Source organism: Onychostruthus taczanowskii, unplaced genomic scaffold (assembly GCF_017590055.1).
Source record: "Onychostruthus taczanowskii isolate IOZ18803 unplaced genomic scaffold, ASM1759005v1 scaffold36, whole genome shotgun sequence".
Taxonomy (NCBI): domain Eukaryota; kingdom Metazoa; phylum Chordata; class Aves; order Passeriformes; family Passeridae; genus Onychostruthus; species Onychostruthus taczanowskii.
In genome coordinates, this window is record NW_024501015.1 from 1,326,996 (window position 1) to 1,344,050 (window position 17,055).

The 17,055-nt window shown below is 42.5% G+C and overlaps 1 protein-coding gene across 1 annotated transcript; it reads left to right on the forward strand.

Annotated features, from left to right (window-relative positions):
• The first annotated feature begins 12,081 nt into the window (after positions 1 to 12,081).
• Positions 12,082 to 13,536, forward strand: LOC121339607 (vasodilator-stimulated phosphoprotein-like). Its single transcript, XM_041411543.1, has one exon. The coding sequence runs from the start codon at positions 12,885 to 12,887 to the stop codon at positions 13,470 to 13,472; it is 588 nt and encodes a 195-aa protein (XP_041267477.1). The 5' UTR covers positions 12,082 to 12,884; the 3' UTR covers positions 13,473 to 13,536.
• Positions 13,537 to 17,055: the final 3,519 nt, after the last annotated feature.

Below are 17,055 nucleotides of genomic sequence, written 5' to 3' on the forward strand. Positions count from 1 at the left end.
TACAAGGAGTATTTAATGGGGTAAAGTCCCCTCAGGGATCTGAAGCCCTCAAGAGGCTGTTGAAAGAAGGAAATTAATTCAAGAATGTCTTGCCAGTCAGGCTATATGAAGAGGGGTTTTTTCTAGTGGCTGAGTGGGAGGGAGAGGTGTGATGGTATTCTTTAGCTACGTAAAATGGGCATGGCTGAGCAGTTGGAGTCCAGTAGCCCCATTTGCTATGGATCCTGATGAATATCATGGACTTTGAAGGTCAGGCCTGGTCTTTATCCCACTGAAGCTCCAGCCCAGTTGAACTGGGGCACTGATCCTGCCTGGTCCATACATCCCAGCTCCTGGCCTGGGGAATAAGTGGATGAACAGAATTAATGCCAAACCCACAGGCTGCATGAATTTCGTTATGACTTTTTGAAATGTCTTGATCAGCTTCTGCAAGAGCTGGTTAGGGAGTCAGCATGAAAACTGACAAAGGCCACCCTGGCTACACATCATTCTTCCCTGAGAAACTCTGCTGGGGTTTCTCAGAGAAAGAAAAGCACCTACAGCATTTTGCCATTGGTAATAAAGTAAGACTTCTAATTGAGTTCATTCACTGTAACAAAAAAATCAGTTCCTTCCCAATTAATGTGAGGAGAGGTGGCATTTCATCACTTGTGTAATGAGCTTAATAACATCTAATGTTCACTTAATACTCTTATTGGTACTTGACCACGAAATAAAGCCAGGTTGATTAGGATTAGTGGCTTAATGCCAAGGATAGCTGGGTTTGAAGATGGCTACTTTAATTTTCAGGGTTCATTATTACTGTTAGGATCTGGTAGTGTTATTTCTATAGCAGCACTAGGAAGCCTTTTTTACTTACCACTGCATAAGTACATGACAAAATTGTGACCATTGCCACAGGCAGTTTGTCACTGGCGGGGGGGGGGGGGGGGAACACACCCTACTGACCTGATGGTACCACTGCTGAAGGACTGGGATACACTTATGAGTCTGTAGAATAAAAAAAAAAAAAAAAAAACAATAATAACAATATTGTTATTATTGTTGTTGTTGTTATTATTATTATTACCAACACAGACTGGATTTTTTTTCTCAGTTCAACAGATATCCATTAATGAAAGGACTGAAAGACAAATGAAGCAAGAAGTTACAGAGCAGATTAACAAAATTAATGGCAATGGACACTCAGTCCTAGGAATTGTCTTTTGAGCTTTGATTTTCGTCTGTCCTCTGTGTTTCAAACAGTTTGTTGTGTTCATCACTCAGTCACTTTTTTAAGGTGAAAAATTAAACAAACCCTCCCCAAAGTAGTGTCATACTATCATATATGTATGTAGAGCTCTTGAGGATGAGCACATTTATCTTGTTTTCTGGTTCAGTCTTGAAAATGCATTGTCCACTGTCTGCTGTTGTTCCCACCCTGCTCCCATTAGCATGACTGCAAGCTCCAAAGGGGCTGCACATTGAAACATCTGGATGAATTTTCAAAGGTGTGCACAGTGTTTACATGATATATGAGATATGATATATGGATATATGAGCAAGGGCCCTGATACAGTCATGTCATTCACTCACAATGTATATTTTTTTCTGATTTGAGCTGCATCAGAAGTAAAAGTGATTCAAAAAGCAATTTCCTTCTGTGCTGGGTTCAGTTTCCTCTCCTGTTTGACTGGCATTTATACAAAGGCTGGGTTTGCAGGGTGGCCCTTATTACATCATACAAAACCAACCATCAAGCTGCCACGGCATCACTTATTGCAGAGCATTGCTGCACAGCCTTCACTAATGATCAGAAGCAGCCAAATTCCTCCTAACTCTGAAGAGAGAAATATTTCTCTACATCTGATGTCTTTCACTTCTCCTGTTCCGAGTTATAAATATTCTGGTGCATGAGCTCTGATGAATAATGCTCATACTACAAATAACTAAAGCTAAGGATCTTTATATTTAAAGGTGAAGAATCATTTCCTTTGGAATGCAGTGTGGTTTTTTGTTTTAGCAGCTTTCAAATGTGAACAAAACCTTCTATGAAGAAACTAAAATTATGGGATTGTGGTTTTAATTTCAAACCTTGAAACTCAGATATGGATTTATATCCAGTTTAAGTTTTAAGATAATGTAAATATTTAAAAAAGGGGCGGGGGGGAAGAGCCCTGTAACTCTGAATTATGTCAGCAAAACCCTTCTAATTGATTGTTCTGTTTTCCAGCAAACTCATCAGTGCTGGGGTTTCTTTTGTCTTCTGTGCAACTCCACCATTAAGAAACTTTTCTGATTGCACAGTTCAAATCCAGACAGGGAATCTGAGATTTTATTGTTCCCCTTTTGCTAGGCTGTGGTTAGTAGTGGCTTAAGCAATGTTTCATAACCCATTTGTAGTCTAGTATCTATTCCTTGAAAAATACAGACAAGTTTGACCCTTTCACAAAATAGCTCCTCAATTCATCTCTCCTTGGCAGAGCTGTTCTGATTTAAACACAAGAATAAGAAATTAAGTAAACACAGGGAAAATCAGTTTTGAGTAACTGAACACTTGCAATACAATGCAGACACCTCTTTTTTTTGAAAGTGCTAAAGTAAAAAGATAGATTTTTTTTTTTTTCCTTTGTTCTCCCATAAAACAATTTTGAGAAGTAATGCTAAGAAAATGAGGAAATGTATCAGCAATAGACATCTCTGGCATATAGAGGGATTTATTCATTAGGGACAGTATGACATACAAATTCAAGACTGATAAGATTATTGGTGCTGATCTTGCCCATGGCCATGTGCAGGACTGTCTTGTTACTGCAATTATTTAGCAGGGAGCCTTTCTCACCCGCCTTTTAAATTTTTCTCTGCTACAACACTGCAGGCCAAAACCAGTCATTTTGTATTTGGCTGTTACCTGTTACCATTCCTTTCTTTTCCAGCTAGTGAGCAGCTTAACCCCTGTGGTGTCTTCTCTACTTTTTCCTCTGGTGTTCACATTAAAATAAATAGCATTTAACTTTCTGCCCTTTTGAATGGGGACCATGACTGTTGAAAAGCAATAACTGTAACTACTTTCAAGAGGCTACTACACAATATGTAGATTTAACAAGATGCATATCACTTGTTTCAAAGTTCCTCATTTAAATGCCTTTAAAGGTGCCTAGGCACCAGTTTTGCCCAGTCATCAGCTCCAAAACCCAATAAGTAGCTCCTGTTGGTGTGTTGCACATCAGTGCTTCAGCAAAGTGAGAGGAGCAGTGCCTTTAAAAGAGAGAGCTACTGCAGCAGTATGTCCGGCACTTCAGTACAAAGCAGGAACAAAAACAAGTTCTATCAAACAAGTTCTGTCACGAGAAGGCTGGATGATGTTAATTATGAGCCTACACAAACACTTAAGACTATGCATGACTGTTAATACACAATGGACTGTCCACATCTTCAGCAGAAGGCTTGGACACAGATCAAGCATAGAAACTCACTTGTGTTTCCAGCTTGTGCAATCAGTTATTTCTTCATTTTAAGTCAATATAAACTGCCTCCAGCCTTTCTTAGGTTTGTCACCCCCTAAATAACTTTCCTCACTCTTCAAGCATTCCTCTAAAATACTGTGGGGATGGCCATTGTAAAGGCTTTGAGAGAAGTCCAAAGACAAGTCCAAAGACAGCCCCATTTGAAGTGCTGTGGGCAATACACTGCCAACACATCCTACTGGTGGCAGCCTTATTTGTCACCTGAGAGACCTGCTCCAGAGCTGCAGTCCAGCTTGCTGCCTGTGCTGTGTCCCCCCTAAAATACAGCACTTGTGGTCTGAGAGAGAATGGTAAGCATGTAGTTTAAGTCCAGATTTTGCGCCACAGCACTTGTGTTAAATATTCTAGAGAGTGCATTTACAACAGTAAATATCTCTGCAGTTATATTCAACCTGCACATCACGTACTTGCCAATTTAAGAAGTAGTATTTTCCAGTTCATTTAAGTGAGCACAAAGAATGAGTTACACCAAACTACAGATAACACTGGTTCATGAATAGGCATTAAATTTTCACGTTTATGGATTAAAGCCAAAGTCACTTTTCTGTTTGAATGTATCAGCACTTTGTTCCTGTTACCACCTAAACCACCAGGCTCCAAATTTGACAGTTTTATCACAAAGAACTCCCCAGTCTCTCTGGCTGGGATGTGTTTTGTGCTTTTTACCATCATGTACCATAACTGTGTCTTTGTTAACGAATACCTTCAGCTCCTCACTCATTTTAAGATCTGGCTCCCACAAATACTTGGCATCTTCACAGCCTTGCTTGGCAACTGATGATTCAAACAGCCACATCAGACATGAACCTCCTGACATACTCTTCTGTTCTCAGTGGCTTTGTATCACCTCCCTAAGAGCCAGATCTCCAACCATCACAGTTCCTCCCTGCCTTCATGCCACCCAGCTTCTAATCCACTTGTTTTGGTTGAACAAGACCCTATCATCCTTTAAGTTATATATAGCTGTTATATCCGAACCTGCTCAGAGCATCTACTCATTTCCTGTTGTCCCCCAGTTCTATCATTTAGGATATTCATGCAACAGTGGTATAGCCCTTCCCTGCAAAAAACTACTAGACTGGGCCAAATGGAAATACAAATACTCTCTCCAAAACCAGTTCTGTTGGAGACATCACAGCCAGACTGCATCTCCCAAACTCGATACTCCAAGCACTCAAAAAATTTAGCTGCATGCCTTTCTCCCAAAATGTCCTTTATGTGTTTGTTCTTCTATATTTAACTTTTACTCCCTATTTGATGAAAAATTTTGTGCAATTAAAAAAACCCTCCATCAACTAGATGGCAAATCCACTCCTAGTTTTCCCCATGCAGTGGTTCACAGTACTAACCTTACTTACCTCCCGAATTCTATACAGCAGAAGTCATAAGAAGTTTCCCTATGCTTGTGAAAACATCTTTTAATACTTTCCCATTTTTCCCCATTTTTCTCAAGGGAATACAGTGCTATTTTGCTGCAAGTGATCACTGCTCAAAAAACTCCCCAAGCTGGCAACACTGCCATCTTTGGCCAGTATCCCTCCTCCCCTGCATGCAACCACTTTTGTTACCTGTGGTGTAATAAAATCTTATCCCAAAAAAGCAGACATAATAGTGCCTGCAGTGAAGTACCTCTAGACTATGCAAAATCTATGTTCAAAAGATCTCTTCTCTATACCATGCACTTGAAAATCTTCATAAACATCAAAATCGAAACCCTTACATTTTACATCCGTATACATGTGTTTATATACATATATTTAGATAATCATATATCATTCAACTTTTTTCCACCCCAAAATAACAGTTTATGAAGCAGAATAAATAGCATCAATTTGGCAAAGCATGATCGAACAGCAAGTTCTCTCACAAATGTTTTTTATTCTTAGTGCAGGCAAATAATTTCAGTCTGGAGACTGTAAAATCCATTTGTAGTTCAAAGTATTTTGTTACGTTTCTTTTCACATTCAATAACTTTGAATGTGGTGAAATGACAACATTTCCTTGTAAGTTTTACACAGCTAGCAGTACTTCCACTTACTGTCTCATACACTGAAACAGTGACTGTCACCAATATGCCTTTGTACATCAGAAGTGAGCATAATGGAATAATTTAAGTTGGAAAAGACCTTTAAGATCATCAAGTCCAACTGCTTATCCAGCACTGCCAAGTCCATTACTAAACCATGTCCCCAAGCACCACATCAACACATGTTGGCAACTCTAGCACTTCCCTGGGCAGCCTGTTCCAATGCCTGACAGCACCTTCAGTGAAGAATTCTTTCCTAATATCAAATCTAAACTTCCCCTGGCCCAACTTGCAGGTCGATGTGGACCTGCAATACAAGCTTTCCCTTTCACTAGCCTTGGTGCTGCTTACTGTACATGGCAAATGGTCCATATAATGCTGAAGAAAATATCTCAACACTTAATGCTGTGAGCATAGGCTGCTATGATGCCCATGCCCTTTCTTCATTTATATTCAACCACTAAAAGTTGCCTTTACATCTTCCCATTTTGTTTGCTTCATCCCAATTATGATTATATTTAACACCAAAATTTAAACAATATGGTTCACACAAGTGAACCAATCCAGAACTGGATGCTTAATATTAAGCCAAGAACATACAATTTGAGTAATGGAGTATTTTAAAGACAGAATTCAATTTTCATTGTATTTTTATTCTTGCTTCTTAATCAAACCCACATGGAATGCATTGTATTTAATGAAACTACAAGATTAATATTTCAACAAACCAGCCAGTACATAAGCCCACAACTGAGCATAAGCTGAAGAGTTTATTTTAAAATATTTTTGAAAAAAGCCTTTTATGATAGAAGCACCCCCTTGTAGGCTTGGGCCTGCTTTCCCTTCTCTTTCAGGAGTGAGCTCTCATTGAACACTGAGCTTTGTCTCCATGCATTATTCCTTGCTTTTCAGTTCTGGTTTGGATTTGACTGGCTGAGAACACATGAGGTAGGAAATCAAAGCTGCTGTCATCCATTTATTTCCTTATAATGCTGTCGTCTGAAACTTTTACTGTAGAGGACTTGTGAGACTTCCCTCCTTGTTTAGGATTCCCCTGGTATTGATTTTTTACTGTGCAATGGTTAAGCACAGTTCCTCTTTCTTGGCAGCATGTCCTCTTTCTCTCTAGAGATAGTTAATTACAGTTTGCCAGCAATTGTTTATGAGTACTGCAGGTCCTCATTGGGTTAGCTAACATATTTGAACTAATGAATTTATATTATATGAGCCGTAAGAATCCAGAATTTGAAATCCACTTTCATTTTCAAATTAATGCACAACACAAATTTAAGTCCCATATTACATAATTACAGTACTTTATGAACATTATGTTTCAGGTACTTGTCAAAATATCTCAAAAGGCACAAGCTCCTCTGACACAGTGTGAGTGTACATAAGGCTCACAGATTAGTCTGGTCAATGTCAAGTCCAGCAGTTTAACCCTAGAAAAGTACTTAACAAGTCATGGTCACGTGGACATTAAACTTTATAGCAGAGCCTAAATCTTGCTCCTTTGGCAATTTCCACAGCCTCTTCCACCCACTACCCTCTACCTTGTCCTCCCCTTCTTCTCTTCCCATGTGCATTTACATCTCCTTCCTCCTCCTGATCCCTCAAGCCATACCTACAGGAGAGTGCAGAATGTTACACAGCAGCAGCTAAGCAAATATTGCCCAGCATACTTGCTCTTCAATGCAAGGACTACAAGAGTTTCACAACTAGTGTGAAATGCACCTTTTCTCCAAGCCTTGCTCTACACTATCAGCTTCTTGCCTTGATTGCTGTGTGGGGGGGTTTTGGTGATGCAACTCCCTGAAGACTAAACATGAGCGACCTTGAAAAGGAGTCAGGGCAGCCAAGCAGATATTCTTTACTATTTGAAGCCTTCATTTCTACCCAACATCTTCCACTGCAAGAAGTGCTCACCTCACCTACATTTCTGCCCCTGCAAGGTCCTTCCCTCTGAATGGAATTCTGGTTTGCCACACCTTCCCCCACCTCAGCACAGCTCCTTTTCCTGGGTGAAGGGGCAGGGAGCACGTCTCACTGGCATTGGTGCCATATGGTTGAGAGCTGCTGTCATACAAGGAATATTTTGTCAGTCTATTAACATCACTGCAGTGGGAAGGCCTTATGCAAAAGAAATCTCTGAGCTTCAGTTGCTTCCTCAGGCCCAACCATAATTTAAGAGCAAAACCACCCTTCTAGGAGAATAAGAGTCACTAGGAAAATGAGAATCCCTCTGCATTAAACACATTTAATACTGTACTTGACTACTTATATAAGTTAAAGCAAGAACATGCTTCTGATGGGATTCATTTTTTTAAACACTCGAGCTACATAACACTAGAGTCAAAGGTGATCACTATGTGCTTTACATTACATTTATTCAGATTAATATTGATCTTCTGTAACCCTTCTCCCCCTCTGCTTTATTAATGAAAGGATAATTCATGTGACAGTAAGTAACAAGAAGAAACTGAGAACAGGGAGAACACAGAAGGAAAGGTAAAACAGTTTCCTGCATATAAAGTGAGGAAAAGAATTAGAGAACCACAGAATGGTTCAGGTTGGAAAGGAACTCCAGAGGTTATCTGGTCCAACCCCATGCTCAATAAGGCCCACCGAGAGCAAGCTGCCCAGACCTGTAGCCACACAGCTTTTGGGTATCTTCAAGTATGGAGACTTTGCAAGTTCCCTGGTTAAGCTGTAAAAGTGCTTCTCACCATCACCACGAGAAGGTACTTCCTGATGTTCAGACAGGCCTCCCTGTGTTTCAGTTTGTGAAAGAAGACATTAAAGGATGACAGCTGATTGTAGTATCTATGCACAATTTTACAAACTCCAACCATCCTTCTTCTGCCTCTTCCAAGGAAGCAGAACCTGAAGGAACTGTTACACATAAGTCACAATTTTGGGATGTCCTATTGGGAGCTGGAAGTCAGTACAGCAAAAGTGACAGCACTCACTGCAATCACACTTACTCGCCTTTATGAATTTAGACAGCTCCAAGTCACCCAGCTGCCAAAATACAGAGTATTAAACAGATTCTCTTTGCCTAAATGGCTCTACCTGCACAACTTAAATATGCTAATACTGCCATTATTTTGAGTCTCTTACACTGTTAATGGTGTTTCCAAAACCAGTGCTGCTGGATTTTACCATCCAAGTGGGTCAATATTCAGCTTTGGGATTTATTTTTGTAAAAAAGATAAATTCATTCTTTGACCACAGCTGGAGAACATTCATAAGAGCTCTGCAACAGATCAAGTATCGGTGCAAGAATGTAGTTTCCAAAACTTGAAAGGTAACAGATATCAGCCAGGGTAAGAACTGCTGTTGCACAAATAGGCAGTATTGCCTCACGGCCCAACTGGACTCAAAATAAAGTGGCAATCATTCACCAACAGTCCCATGCTGTTTTTTCACAAGGCCCAGGATTCTGTGTGCTCATTTCAGCAACTTGGAGTTCGCTATATGAAGCCAAGGTTCAGCTCCCTCACTCTGCAGCTAATTAGGATGAGATTTAAGCCACCTCTAATATTTTAAATACAGGCTCAACCACTCCAAGTTATCTTCAGTATTAGTACCAGTATTCCAAAAATAAATTCTGGTCATAGTAAAGATTATTTGCAGAGTACAGTCAGCACAATGGGCACCTGGTTCACTTCTGTCAGATACACAATGTAAGAAAATAGCTTCATTTAATGGAGTTTGCCAATCTTTTTTAAATTTAACTTCCCTCACAAAATAAAATTAAAAATACACCTTGGATTGCTCTGTAGTTCCAGTTTCTACTTCTAAGAATCCACTTATTTATAGCTCAATGCCCTGTTTCTATCAGGACCAGGTTCACCTTCTGTGGCTCCAGCTGCAAGGCAAATCCTCGACCTCACTGTGCCATTAACTCACCTCAAATACTGCAACTCTCCTTCCCATTCTGCTCCTGACAGATGCACATGGCCTCGTGTTGGTAACTCAGGGATCCTGCAAAACATTTCTATCCTGCTCTCCCAAGATTTTGGGAATAGACCATTGCTACACCAGAAACAAAATAAACAAGACTCCTGGAGCTGCTGCTCTAGCTGAGCTTTCAGGACACTTCATTTCATGTGGAGTTTCCTGAATATAGATGCCCAGGCAGCAGATAAATAAAAATACAAAATATACCAGGGGTTTTGGTAGTCAGCTCATAACTTCCAATACTTCATTTGAATTTCATTGAATTCTATGGTTTATTTATAAATTGTTTATCATACAGTTGCTAGAAGTCCGTAAATCGACTTCTGTTTCTAATAAAACAGAACAACTTAGTTCCATGAAAATACACATGAAAGGCTTGTCCTTTTCATCTCTACTAACAGCATTTTTTGGTATAAGTTAAATTTTTGCCTAAAACTTCAGCTCAAAATCCAGTCTCTGGAAGCTACTCAAGTAAGGACATTCCTCAACTCCATCAGGTCCCGTGGCATCCTGAGACTAACCAGCTACAGGCTGTGCAGCTTGCCTTTACTCTATACTCCCTATGCTCTTAATTATTCTCCCATCACAAAAAACCCCAACACTTGAACACGCACACTGGCTCATCATCACTCCCAGCAGTGCAAGACATGCCAAAACCTTGGCATTTAAGGAGATCCCAACCTGGAAGAAAAAAGAAGGCATAAGATAGCACCTTTTATATTCTAAAATTCTAAGATGTCTCTTTTAAAATCCTGAATTCAAACTTCAGCACCTCTGTATGGATTTCAAGCACGTACATACAGCTGAATCAATACATACAGGGAGTCTGGGCCATGCTCAGATCCATTCAGCTTCAACCTTCAGAGCACTTGACAGCAAACTCCTTTCCTGTTCTCCACTTTGCAGAACAATAAATAGGCTGGTATCATTTCCTTTGCCTCGGCCCCTTCAAATAACAGACTTGTACTATTTTGGAAATTTCTGTAATTTACTCAGCATGCTCATTTGCCACTCTTCCAATGAGGGGAGGACTGTAATTGGAATAGACACTCTGAAGTGTCAAAAAGCACTAAAAAGTAATGCAGCAGTTCAGAGTACGTCTCCAGTGATGCACTGGAAGAGAAGCAGACAATGCCAAGCAGTCACTGGAAAATAACATGTATGAATCCATTTACACAGTTTGGCATTCAGACTCTATATTAAATAGCATCACCAGTTATTTTTCTGTTTCCATTTCCTGCATCATCTTCATCAAACACTACAGTTAATAGGTTAGCCAAAGCTTCATCTCCCATTCAAGGCCCCAAGCGCTGCTACACACCTCAAGCTTGCCTCTAAAGTCTTACACTGCAAAGAAGTGAGAAAGTTCAAATGCCAGGGTACTGTCAGATCACATACATTTCAGTGCAAGAATAAAGCACAAAATCAGAAGCGCTAAGCTCTTTTCTAGTCCCATCTGAAGGCCACATGATTTCCTGTATCAAAGCAGAAGTGTCACCAAAAGGTCACCATTCAAGTATTACTTGTAGGACAGGAGGTACAACATGCTGCAGACATGCGGCAAGGACAAGTGAGGGCTACCAAGAGGCCAAGAAATACTCACCTTACCTTCAGAACTGGTCAGCTTGACCACCAGGAAAGTAAAGCAGGCAAAAAATTGGCTCCAGCTGTACTATTTTAAAGAGAAGGCCAACAATTCTTCATTCCCATGGCAGCTTTGCTATCTGCCATCACACCCAGTCCACTACAAGAGGTTTCAGGAGCCTGCCCTGCACCACCCCCTTCCCCCTGTTCTGGGCTGAATTTATACTGCAATAAGCTGAGATTCAAACACGGTACACTCACCCCAAAAGAGTAAGCCTATGCTGCAGTCTGTGGGTTTCCAGTATATGGAGTTTTAACCACCAAACCTGAGTATCTAAGAAGCCTTTATAAAATCTACTGGACCACTACCAAACCCCCCCCCCCGCCCCAACACTCCAAAAGGCTATTTAGTACAAAAATTGGAAACTGCAATTTGCATTACATATCCTGCTAGGCAGGAACCACCCCTAAATTAAATACAGTGGGACTTCAGCCCTGACAGTACAAGGTGTTTCCCTATACCGCACTGATTAAACAGTTTGCAGGCACCAGACCTCCAAGTCCTTTTTAGCAGACGTCACACTGCACAACATAAAGCAGCAGGCAATTGGCCAAAAATGGTTAGCAAAAAGGATTCCTTAAACCTCCAGCATCCAAATATAGCCCTGGCTGGTCACATGGGCTGCCATACAGTAAGTGCTCCTCACTTTACCTACCCTTTGATTAAACGTTTTGAGCTAAAAACATGTACTTAGTACAGCATTTCAGTTTCCAGCCCAATTCCATGAACCATATAATCTAGCTGTAACTTCCACATTCAGACTGGCAGAAAGGAAAGGTTGATTCAGGTTTCTAGTGAGCCCAAGGGGGATGATTAGCTAGAAGAAGCTAACAGAATATGAGACCTCTAACATTGATGCATATACACACATCTTTATGTGTGCACATATATATATAAAAAAAGCAACATATCTGCCATACAATGCAGCTGCTGTAAAATACTTCATTATTAACATACTCTATGGCACATTCTGATCTTTAAATAATCACACCTTATTCCATCTGGCCTCTAGCAATATGTTTTTTGATATTACTCTCATTATGATGAAAGCAGACCAGCTGATTACATCCACCTCACAAGAACTCCACAGCTTAGTTTACACATCCAGAAACTCTGTAAAATTTCTGAAGAAAGGCAGGCCAGCTACTGTAATATTGCCAGGTGTCAACTTGAATGGAAGAAAGTTGAGCCTGGCCCTTCTTTTCTTAGCCCTTAAAGCCACTGTCCAAGTTAAGTATTGTGCAGGTGTCAAGTAAGTTTACATTATAAAACCTTGCAACTGCACTAATAAATACATCTGCCATTTTTCCTTCCAAAGCCTTCCCCTACTATCAGTGAGGATGAAGCCTTGCAGTACTCACTCACAACAAACCTTGTGATCTTTGAATATGCAGAGGCTTGAAGTTGAAGTTATTTCTCAACTGCAGCTGGAAGTCTCAGGTTCCTAAAGAGAAAAACAGCCCAGTACCAGAGGCAAGGCCTAAACCCTGAATTAGCACACTTACTGCACTGTGTCACAGCAGGGCTTGGTGGCATAGATTTTTGCTAGAAGCATGGAGACTTTTATCAAACTCAAGCTCCCAGATTCTGTTACAGACTTAGAAGAAAGCACAGCGAGGCACAGCATCGAGCACGTTCACATACCCAGCACCACCGGCTCAGCTGCACCGAGCACCAGTTAGTTTCACATTTATGCCGGCAGCCAGGCCGGCCTGACTGCACTGAAATAACCCTCAGTACCCAGATGTTGCGCTATTTTTACCCTGGAAAAGAAAGAAAGGACACCCAACAAAACTTCAGGGCGGGAGGCCACGACAGCACAGACTTTATTCCGAGGCTGCAGCGCAGGTTTCGGCGCTCGGCAGCGCCCGGGCTCGCCATCCCCGCAGTGACGTGTCCACCTGAGGCTCCGGGGCCGCCGCCGCCGCCGGAGACAAAGTTCTGTAGTGCACTGACTGCTATCGTACCCAGAGTCGGAGTGTCACAGAACTTTGCTTCCGGAGGCTCCAGTCCTCCGCCGGTACCGGCGCCGGGGCCGCCCGCCAGCACAAGTTTCCCTGCCTGGGAAGGGAAGGCGCACACGGTTAGAGGTGGGGAAGGGAGCCCCCTCCTCCTCCGCGGCTCGGCGGGAGACCCGCTGCCCGAGGAAGAGGGAGAAGGAGGCGAAGACATTTTTTTTCTTATTTTTTTTTTAATAAATACCCAAAATGCATCCCCCCAACACACACCTCCCCCCAGCCCGGAGCTAACGGGCCGCCCTGCGAAAGCCGCGGCCGAGCAGCTGCCCGGAGCGCTGCCGCTGCAGCCAGCGGGAGCTGCCGCTTGCCGCTGACAGCCCCGGCGCCGCGGCCCTGCGGGACCCCGGGCAGCGCCGGGCATCCCCCCGCGGCCCCGCAGCCCCCGCGGTGCGCCCGCCGCTCCATCTTGACTTTTGCCGACGTGGAAATTTTGGGTTCGGGGACGAGCCGCGCTCTTATTGGCCGGCGGCGGGCGGGGTCGGAGGTCACGGCTGCTGTCGCCGCTCCGCGCCAAAGCCGCCTCGCAGGCGGCCCCGCCCCGGTGGCAGCTGCGGCCGTGTGGGTGCGGGGGGCGGCGCGGAGGGGAGGGGGCGGCGACCCCCCGGAGGATCCTCACCCCCGACTCGCCTCGGGCAGCCGCGGGACGGGGCGGGGGTGCGGGGCGGGTTCCAGGAGGTGCCGCGGGCCCGCTGAGGGCGGGGACGTGGTGCCGGTTCTCGGTGCGGCCCCCTCGGCCGCCTGCGGCTCCGCAGCGTTACTGCTCCGTGCGGGTCCCGTCCGCGCCCGGCGGTGCCCGGCACCGGCCCCCGGCTGCCGCAGCCCCGCGGGGAGGGCTCGGTGTTCGCTCGGCCGAGGTGCTGCCCCCGAGCGCTCGGTGCCGCGGCACTCGGGCTCCGCGGGCACTGCAGGTGTCCTGGCTTCGCCCCGGGAGAGCAGCCGGGGCTGTGCCGTGGTGGAGTGAGGCGGGGAATCCTCGGCTGTCTCCAGGTCCCGCTTGGCGTTTGAAGGACTTTAGAAAGAATGTAACAACTTTTACTGAAGAGCGTGTTCTCTCTCCCCGAAGGAATAGCTGAGGGCATCTGTTGTCTGAAAACGTTTTCTGCTCTCTCTCGAAGATTGCCAGGACTTCATTTGTTCTCTGTGGAACTCATCATTCACTAATAGTACAAAATTACCTAAACAAAGCTTTGAAAATAATTCCTGCAATTGTTTTTATCTTTTGAATTAAATTCATAGATATAAATTAGAGCCATGGAACTTAAATTGGGTTTACTATCCAGCTTGTTCACTAGGCTCAGATGGAACTGCTAACACCAGTAAGTTTGAAACACTGATCCAGGGCTCGTCCAGCCATGGAAGCCTCGACAGTAGAAATGCTCTGTCTGTACTTGAGGCCCTGGAGTAGTTCCAAGGGCTGTGTGTGCATGCAGGTGTCCCTGGGAGGAGAGGTGCCAGCCCTTCCTGCAGCGGCATCACTTTGCCGTGAACTGTCGATGTGGTCCTTGTCACTGCGGGATCACAGCAATACCTGTTAACCCAAACCTATGGCTGTCATTTCAGTATCTGAAAGAAATAAACTGAAAATACTTTGAAATTAGTTTTGTCTTCTTTAGCTCCTTTGTCTGCAGAAACAGAAAGGGCAAGCCTTTCCTGAGCCTTTTTGTTGTGTTTAAGAAACATGTTCCTCCTTCTTTGTCCGCACCTTCTCTGTGCTGTTCAGACACCAGCCCTATTCTGTCTTGCCATGGGCAGTAGTACTTCCCACCCTCCTGTAGCCCCTCTGTCCCTGCTCCCTCCACACACACCTTCTCTGCTAGGCCACGGAGCAGGCCCCAGCTATGCCTCTGCTACTCCGCTGTGTGTACGGGAATATTGATTTGACAGTGTGTATGCTCTGTAAAAAAAATCAATATTTCAGTAGATTGAGCAGAGTGTGCGGCAGTGTAATGGAGCCCAGCCTGCTAATGTAATGTGCAGGGGTCCTCATTCAGAGATTGAGGTCAGTCAGAAAATGGAAATGTGTTTTCTTTTTTTATTGCGTGCTTCAGGTATAATGTAGGTGTTTATGTTCTAGTGTTTAACTTAAAACACACAGTTACTTTTAAGTCATATACAACAGAGGGTCACATCTTGCAGGTGACATACACAAAAAAGCATGCCACAGATACACAATCCATTTTGTAAAAGCTCAGTAAATCCCCTCTTACCTTTATCCATCGTATATCTATCAAACAACAGTTGTGAGGGGAAATGCAAAATTTTTGTATCTGCAAATAAAAATAATGTTCTGTTGTTTGGTGGAAATTTGACTTCTGATTATGTAATGAAACATGCAGTACTTTAACCAACTCCAGTATAGCGACATGTATTGAAGAGTATCATAAAATGGGCATAAGTGAAAGAACAAGGGAGGAGAAATAACCAATGTATGACACAAAACCAGAGTAAAAGCTCCCATTGATTTTAGTGGACCTGGGATTTTAGCCAGAATGTTCTCCGTGATACATTTTCCACTTTTTAAACCATTGCATCATGCCTTAAAATGTAGCAAAAGTAATTCCTGAAATGACAGGAGAAACCACGGCATTCTCAGCCTCAGAGTCAAGATTAGTGTAAGCTAACTATTGTTTCACAGCTCTGGGGACATTTGATATGGTTTTATCTTTACTTAATAATTTTATCTGCTGGTTTTGTCAGAGGCTATTTCTCATCCACCAAAATCTCTCACTGCAGCAGTGAGCACAGATCTATACAACAGGCAGCAGAGTTTTATGATTGTGCATGTTACAATGCTTTGTGCTGAATTTAGCACACGTTTCAAGATGCTACGGGGGCCCTCATGTTCAGTAAAAAATGCAAACCTATTTATTCTTTCGTCATTCATGTTCTTAACTGGAGACTGATTTGGCAGTCATGGCCGGGGAGGCACGCAGGGCTGGAGCAGTAACATCTTTCAGTTACAGCTCTGGTTTAGGACATGACTCATGGAGAAAGCTTCCAAATGTAAAATACTGCTACCTACAAATGCACACGACGCTGGGATTTCTCAGAATTTGGTTGATATTCTTCAGTCACTGAACACAAATTTCTCATATATGTTTCACTGTTCTGAAGGAATGTTTGGTTTAGTATTAACAGCTGCTGGAAACCTATGCACTCACCACTCTTAAAAACATACCTCGACATGCAACATGTCCTAAAATATTTTGGCTATAGTTTAAAAAAATAATACTGTAATGACATAAAATATGAAAATATATTAAAACTACTATGACATAATATTTTACTTGATCCTAGAATGCTTTTCACAGTACAAGTATGATAAACTGCAATGGAAGTATTATTCCAATTTAAATTAGAAGATAAATCTCATAGCTGAAGATTAAGAAATAATAATTAGTCTTGCACTTTACTTTAAGAGTCCATCTGTTTTGGCAGCATGATTCCAGCTAAGAAGATTCAAGGAGGTGGTTACTGTGTGAGACAGACAAGAGTACGTGATATAGGGGACCAATCTGTGATGTTTTGTAAAGTAAATCTGAACAGTATTTCACAGAATGTTAGTTTAAAAGGTGGAAGAGTTTTATGACATAATTTACTTTTATGAACTGAAGACTCTGTTTTTCAAGCATTTTCGTCTGCCAGCTTTGTGAAATAGTAAATTAGGGGTGGGTTTTGTGGTTTTTGTTTTGGTTTGGTTCGTTTGGTTGGTTGATTTTTTTGGTTTTTTTTTATTATTTTGAAGAAATTAGTATATTATAAGAATTAGTATTTAAATCTAATTGAACACTGGAGTTATGCTGGATGGAAAATTAATTTTCTCATTAGTTGGAGAACTTTTATGGTATTTGTACAATAAGCACTCAGCCTAAAGTATCAATCAATATTACAGAATGT

Excerpts from the sequence above, each read along its gene's own strand:
- LOC121339607 (XM_041411543.1), top strand. The coding sequence starts at position 12,885 with ATGTTGCGCTATTTTTACCCTGGAAAAGAAAGAAAGGACACCCAACAA.